Source organism: Fukomys damarensis, unplaced genomic scaffold (genome assembly GCF_012274545.1).
Source record: "Fukomys damarensis isolate Sample0158 unplaced genomic scaffold, DMR_v1.0_HiC HiC_scaffold_10, whole genome shotgun sequence".
Lineage (NCBI taxonomy): Eukaryota > Metazoa > Chordata > Mammalia > Rodentia > Bathyergidae > Fukomys > Fukomys damarensis.
The window spans coordinates 1,020,454-1,028,618 of NW_022900922.1; the positions used below are offsets into that span (position 1 = coordinate 1,020,454).

The 8,165-nt window shown below is 39.4% G+C and overlaps 1 protein-coding gene across 3 annotated transcripts in view; it reads right to left on the reverse strand.

Moving 5' to 3' along the window:
- The window catches only part of Prkcq (protein kinase C theta), a 124,800-nt gene that overhangs the window by 32,384 nt on the left and 84,251 nt on the right, over nucleotides 1–8,165 (reverse strand). For all 3 annotated transcript variants that reach the window (XM_010621400.1, XM_010621399.3, XM_010621401.3), the window contains one exon: nucleotides 6,638–6,811. In XM_010621400.1, the coding sequence (XP_010619702.1) occupies nucleotides 6,638–6,811 (174 nt within the window). The remainder of the gene's footprint in view (nucleotides 1–6,637; nucleotides 6,812–8,165) is intronic.

Consider the following 8,165-nt stretch of genomic DNA (forward strand, 5'->3'; position numbering starts at 1 on the left):
TTTTTTTTTTTTTTTTTTTTTTTTTTGAGAATGTTCAAAAGGAGGGAGACACAGTCCACAGAAAGGCACTTTCCTTTCAGACTCTGTAAGAGGACACACAAAACGCTCATGTCTGTGGGGAGCTGGCAACAATACTTACAGGGTTGACAAAGGAATAGACCGACAAGATAGGCCAACGAACCCTCAAGAAACACGAGAGTCACATAAATGTGAGAAACTACCCATGAGTTTTAAAAAGCCGGCGTGTAGGACCTATGACATTTCAGACACATCAGAGTGTTTCTCCGACAAGCCAAAGAATTGCTGAATATGTTCATTAACATCACATCGTCTCCCATGGCTTTGGACACAACACTTGAATCAAACTTTGTGGGTGCAACAATAATTTACCGTAGATTGACTCTAAATCTACTAATTTTGGTAAATTTATTGTAAATCTATCTGCTGAATCACAACTACACTGTGTGGGGGTGGGGATCTGACGACCGTCCAAGTGATTCACAGTTTCTGAAATAACAACTTGCCGCAGCACCTTCAAGAAGAGAGGCTTATCAGTCACAATAAACAAGGACAGCATGAAAAGTTAACTCGTTTTAGTGCAGGGCCAAGTCTTTTGAAGGATGTGGTTTATGTGGCTTTTTTCCTTTCCTTGCTAAAATTGTAACACTGGCCAGGGCTACTAACTTAACCCGAGAGTTTATGCACTAACCTGTTTTTGAGAGCTTCAGATGAGGCATTTTCTGAATAAAATGCTTCAAATTAAACACCTTCTGGCAGTCTTAAGTGGACTTTGCTTTTTAAATATTGGAAATATGGGAATGACATACTTTTAAAAAGGAGTTTTTCTTTTATTCCAAATAATACCTTGCAGTACAGATGGTACTTTCTCCACAAAAGATTCAAACTTCTCTGCAAGTACCATTTTTTAACATTATCTTTTCAGAGGCATAAAAGGAGAACCAATGTCACAATGACATGTGGAGAGACTTACTCAAAGGGCATTAACTCAACCTGAAGCCATCACCGGAAGTGAAGCTTTGTGTCTCTCATAAATAGAAAGTGAAACTCAGTTTTCTTTTTCAGTTTAACAATAACCCACAAACTTCAGATCAACTTCAGGTTAGTTTTTCATAAAAGAGAAATTCAAAACAATACTGACAAAGAATGTCCAACTGGTTCAGACTAGGAAATATTGAAGTCACATCTCTGGACCCCGGCATGCTACCTCCTGTAGGGGAATCAGGGGCACAAGTTCTCTAAAACCTATAGCTGCTTTTCCTCAAATTCACCCTGAGTTAAGACTCAGAGATGGTCTCACATGACTGAAAACTTCTTTTAGGTGTGAAATGGTAACACTTCTTAAGTTACGGTTTCATATACTTGATAATATTTGAATATAGAAGAACTTTTCAGCATTCAAAAGAGACACAGAGGAGGAAATGTCTTACTTCAGCTTTACTGTTTTAGAAGAAATTAATTCTGAAAAGGACTTTACAATATTCTCACTGTATGAGGCGCATCTTTCCTTTCCAAACTAGTTTTGAAGTTAAATCCTTTTCTTTGAAGTAGTTTTATCAGAGTTAGAGCACAGAAACTTTGGCTATTTGAATAGCTGATCTTTTTTTACCCTGGCACATGGTGAAGGGAGGGACATTACTTTTCAAAGTGGCTTTTCTTTCTTGTAGGTGAACATTTAGTTACTACAGAGGTGCGTGTCACTAGAATACTGACATCGTGTGAGTACAGAGGGAGTCAATATTTGGACACAGACAAATGGTAAGGTTCAACACTGTGCCCAGAGACCAGCTTGTAGGCAAGTTCATGTTTCTAAAGAGCCTCAGCTTTTTCTTGTAAAAATGTGCACTTTGTCAAGGTTATCAAATTAAATGGAGAACCTATGTTGGCACGTAATGAATGAGCCCTTGACAAAAGTTGTTCTCATTGTATTTCCTTTATTTTAAAATATATCTTGTCTATCTTCTGTAGTAAAATCAAAACTAAACAAAGCCAAAAACTAATCTAGTCTGTGCCCAGCTGAAAGATTCTATTTCCCAGATTTCCTTGTAGCTACAGAGAGGTCAAAGAGATGATGCAAAAGTTCGTTGTTACTATTTTTAAGAATGTAAGACTACTTTAATAAGGAAGGGATATACTTGTTACATGGCAGCTGGCATGAACTTGTCATATCCTTTCTCTATTTCTCCTGCTTACCGACTGGAATGTAGCTGTGAGGGCTGGGCTCCAATAGCCACACTGGAACAAGAAGAAACTTTGAGGATGGAAGCCCAGTGCTGTGGATGATGGAACAAAGAAACAGATGGATCTTAGATGACTCTGGAGCTTTTACAGCTGCTCTGAACATACATATCTCATTCCCTCTGTGTGTGTGCGTGTGTGTGTGTGTGTGTGTGTGAGAGAGAGAGAGAGAGAGAGAGAGAGAGAGAGAGAGAGAGAGAGCGCACCTGCAGAAGGAAGTTTCCATCTAATTTAAGCTACTGTTCCTTATTGGAAGCCAAATGCATTTCTAATATGCACAAATGTTTCATATTCAGGTGATTCTGAAATTGGAAGATGGCTTCTAATATGTGCAGCATTGAAAATAATTCTGCTTTTTTGCTAAGAGAATTAATAATGCATCTAATTATTAATGATTCCTTAAAATCAAGAAAATAGAACATATTTTTTCCATGTTAGGTGGGTCTTACTCTTATACATTTGAACCAGAATTACATATAAAAATAAATAACATGGTAATTTATACACATATAATTTTTAAGTCCAGCATCTTTGGGGAAAATATAGAACATATGAAGAACAGGTCCCCAAGAAGAATTTGATGAATTATTTTAAAAGTGACTTTTGAAATAAATTTGTGAAATGGGGTTTCAAAGTTTTATGTTTTTTTTCCAGTTTTTAAATTCTCACATTAGTGAATTCAGTTAGAACGATTTATGATAATAAAAGATTTATTATTCCTGTGGAGAAGTTTTGAGGTGAATTTCCCCCCATGTTTTACTTTATAAAATATGAATTATGAAACACAAGTGTTGCACATTTAGGTGTAAAGCCCAGTAGCACTCAGTCAGTTCTGTTCACACTGACACGGTCACCGGGACGAAAATCAGCCAATCGCAAGCCTTGTGAATACTCGTGTGAAGAGTGGAAACTGGACTTGTTAAGGGAGGACAAAGAAATGTTAGTGAAAGACAGCAACAGCCCCTCGAATGCTGACCTGCTCCAATGCCAGTGGCTTACGACAGAGCTTGAGTGGTACACGAGGTCGTCTCGATGTAGCTCTGAGAAAGTCAAGGTGGAAGATGCTTTTGAGCCTCACTTAGGTTCAGATTCAGGTACAATGGGATGTTTGTATGTCGGGGCCGGGCTGGGCTGTGCTTCTCCGTGGGGAATCGTAATTCTCCCTCTCTGTCCTGGGCGGGAGAGGCAGGGTAGCCACAGAGCCCCCTCTAGCCAACAGCAGAGCTGAGGCCAATCATCAGCGCCCAAGCCGACAGCTCCCTTACTCCTTGGGGCTTCTTCAATTTCTTTACCATACAAGGTACTATTGAAAAATATGATGAATGTTTATACTAACAAATGTTATTACAGTAAATGAGATGTTGAGAAGAATAACGGGATAAGTGTATTCGAAGGGGAAGGCGTCAATGGCAATGTGCCTTTTACTGTAATAATTTTAAAATGTAAATATTTACCAATTTTTGATCATCCCTCATTGATCAACTGTGTACAGCATTTTCTGTCAAATGCAAACAGGAGAGAGTGTTCTCATCCACCTCATTCTCTGATCTGATGCTATTCAACTTCTGGCTGTCACCAAAGTCAAAATGATCGCAAGAGATGCAGGTGTCAAATCAGTTTAGGGCATCAAGGCAGCCGTTGCTGTCCAACTAAAGACTTGCAAGAGGATTTCCACAGCTACTTCAGAGGGTGGCAAGATGGGTAAATGCATTCAAAGTGAGGGAGATTCATGATACTATGTCTTTTACAACAATACATTAAAGTTTTAAAAAATATTCACCATTTTTTTTATCACAGCAAGTATTTCCCCCCCTGCAACAGGTCATACATCCCTGTTTATGACCTTCAAAAGTCTCCAGTGACTTAGTGCACATGCTTCTGATAAACAAGGAGTAAGCTCCCCACACACACCCTGAATACTCTGATATTCAGCAGGTGCTCTCCTTGGAGGCATAGAGCCAATGAATAACTTTCTCAGAAAAATAACAATCCCCTAGAGATGTAAATGGCTAATGTATCTTGCCTACTGCCTTTGCTAGTGCACAGAGATAACTGTCCCCTCAAAGAAAAACCCCCAAAACAAAAAACCCTGTCCTTAAATGTTCCCGAAGTGGATCAGCTCTTAGATATTGTTGCTTTTTACATTCATTTGGGGTAGTTAATTGTTTCTCTGACTGTCTGAATAATAAATCAGAACAACTCAAAAGCAACAGTGCTGGGTCTCAGCAACATGTAACCCAGCTCCCTTCCCTTCCTCCCCTCCTCCTTTCTTTCCTTTCCCCTCGCTTCTTCTCCCTTTTACTTTCTCTTCTTTTCTTACTGCTAAATGCTGAACCAGTCATTTACATTTGATACGCACCTTCTCCACGCTTTCCCCCTTTCCTGCAGTGAGTATTATGAATGGTCTTGTTAAAGCATCGTAATTGCATGTAACATTAAGAGTATGACCCAGGAAGGGAAAGAAGCAGATAAAGTGAAGGCTGCGTTAGACATCCAAGGGAAGGGAATACCCCACTATCTGTAAGATGGGATTCCTCATAGCCTTCTCCATAAGACAGGAAAAGTCACACCTACAGTATACGCACACACACACACAGCAGTGGGAAAAGACGTTATGTTAAGCTTGAGTGCTTGATTGTTACTAGAAGTCCAGTCTGCAATGTAACTTCAGTTTTCTATAAGCTTCACAATATTCTAAACCTAGTAAATTTAGCATATGGCCCGGGAGAATTTGCAAAACACTTTGGCCTAGGAGAGGGGACAGAATTTGCCTCTGTGACTTCATGTAACCTATCTATAACATCTAGACCGCCAGGACTCATCATTACCAGGAGGAAGCTGCTAGCAGACCCCTCTAACTCTCATAACCAGAAACTCCAACCGTGTTCCTGTTTTAGGAAATGAGCCTCTTTTCACTGTTCTATTGTCATTTTGTTCTCTCCCTTTATTCTTTCATGTGTATCTCCTAAAGCCTTAAGCTAAAATGCCCAATGTCCTTTCTGCCTATGCAGACTCTAATTTCTAAGTGTATCAATTTGCATGCTCTTTTATTAGAGCTTTCAATTCTCTGGTCAGGAGTTGTTTTATCTATTTCTGCATCTCCCACAGTGCTTTGAAGATAGTATATGCGCGGTACTTTGTCATGGGCTGCTCTCTCTTTATTTTAAGTAAGTGCATTAATCGCTTATTTGCTCAGTAAAATATTTGTTGAGAATCTGCTGGGAGCTGCAGAAGTGGGGGAGAAATTCAGGGCACCATCTGCTTCTCCTGCCTGACTCCCCATTAGTCCTCTCCTTGGCCAAAGGCACTGCAGAGGCCCTCTATGGCTCGTATGATGATTTGACTTGACACAGAAAAAAGGGGGAAAAACCCACCTTTTGGACCTTAATCCCAGGGTCCCACATGGGTCTGCTTATTACTCCAGGCTTTGTATAATGGGAATAGGGTGAAGGCAAGAAAAATGAGGAAAGAAAAATCATAATGCTGCCCTATGAAAAGTGATCCAGGACCACTTCAATGCTATTTAAGTCAGAATAAAAAGCAAATTCAAATTAATACACTACAGTGTAGAAGAACATCCACAGAGGTGAGAAAATAAATATAATAGAAGGTTTAAGAAGCAAGGTGCAGAATGGCAGGTATTTTACAGTGGGTTGATGTTTTTAAATCCATACAAGTGAAAAATCTAGAGAGATAAATTTTGTAGTATTAGAGTGTATCCGAGTGGTGGATTATAAATGATTTTTTCTTATAAATGCTTACAAGTATTTTCCAAATTCTCTGAAGTGGTTCTGAATAACATGAGTCAGAAAAAGTTATTTACAATTTTTTTTTAAGTAAAAGAGAGTGCTCCTAGAACTGTACCACCTTCTGACAAGATTAGCATAAGGGAAGGGGCCCCTGGCCCAGTGGCTCGGCTGACCCAGTCCACACATGGGCCCCTTTTTCTGCCAGGATTTCAAAGGAAAGTAACAGAGCATACACATTTTAATGGGTTTCCCACATTGGTCTTTTTACATATGCATATGGTAGATGAAGACAAGTTTGTATTTTCCCCTCCAAGTCACCAACTGCTTAGACGCCTGGTGGTTTTGCTGTGTTAAGCCAAATTCTAGAAATCCAAGTAAACCAATGAATAAACCTAGAAGTAAAAGTCTGTCTCAACAGACCACATTAAGAAACTCGAAGTAACGTTTGCGTGGTGTTTAAAGGAGACGAAACGCTTTTGGAGGGAGGGGTGGATGGACAGAGGGAGGAAAACTGGACGGAAAAGTAATGAGAAGATAAAAATGGAGACAGCAGCTTACATCGACACAGAAGGCCACCGCCAGAGGCTCGGGGCAGGTTGGAGGGGAGGGAGGCTGTGTGAGCAGAGCCATACCTTGGTCTGGAACGTGCAGAACATGTGGGTTAGAAATGGATGTTCCCAGGCCAAGGACAGGACTCTCTTCTCCACCATGGTGCACTCCACATCATCGTCCATCAAAACTACATCTTTTTTCAAAGCTTTTATTGCAAAAAACTGATTGGTTTTCTTGAACTCTGCAAGGAAGACCTAAAAGGAAGAGGAAGAAGTGACTTTATTTTAAATTTTGGATTCACTCTCATTAAAGACAAGGCAAAATGCTTGAGAGAAGCCTATTCTGGGTGGGCAAAAAAAGAGGAGCTTTTTAAATTTGTCCTCTGTCCTGGATAGGACGTTACTGAGACAAAATGGAGCATCTCATTGATTTAGGGCATTGCAGAACAGCGTCACACTGTTTTCTAGGGTTTCTTGAAATTATTCTGTGATTACATGGTTATTCTCAGGACATGAAAAATTCTATTTAAAAAGGTATGCCCCGGCTCTCCAGGGATCTCTGCGCACAATAAAAATTCAGAGAGGCAGAGGGCACACTGAAGGAAGAAGAGAATAGTGCTGAATTTGAAATAACACTAATAATGGACATAGAACTTTACATTTTGGCCAATTTCACAAGGCAAAAAAGGTGAGGGATATAGTCTTTCTTACGTACTTCAAAAGTAGACACAACTGATGACATAGAAATAAATAACATTTTTTTGTTGTTGTTTGTTTTTGGTACGGGTATTGAACTTGGGACTTTGCGCTCGGGAGGCAGGCAGTGGAACCACAGAGCTAAATCCCCAGCCCTAAATAACATTTTTAAGAGCAACTATATGTCAAACTTCTGTGTACTTATGTGTGCTATCTAATTGTATTATCTATTTTTTAGGTCATTGCTCTTAACCCATAGCTCCTAATAATAATACCCATCACCACCAAGTCCGGAGAGTGATGTAACTTACAGCTCAGTGGAAGAACGAACTCTAATGCATACTTTTACCACTTAATTTCATGTGTCTTACGTCAGTGGGGGCCTGATGACACACAGTGACTTTAGATTTGCAACTGACACAGCAGAGGATTCATGGCAGTGCTAAGAACATGGCATTTGGACTCAGAAACTCCAGCTCTGGTAGCTTTGCACAGATACCAGCTGGCTGTGAACATGTGGGCAGAGCAACTGACCTCTCTGGGCTTCAGTTTATTACATGAGAAGGAATGAATATTGCTCATTCTCTAGCTTACAGGACTATTGTGAAAGTCAAATGAGATCTCACATAGGAAAGTGATTTTCAAGCTCTAAAATGCTCTGTAAACGACAGTCATTAAGGACACTTGTTGAAATACTTTTAAACAACGGAATATGTAATTTGGTGTAGCATTTGAACTTCTTCCTACTTCTTATTTATATCTCTTCTATTTGTTTATTTATTTGTGTATATATATGTGTATATATTTGTGTATATATATACAATTATATATATAATTACATATATATGTATATATATGTGTGTGTGTGTATATGCATGTATATGTGTGTATATATGTGTGTGTGTATATGTGT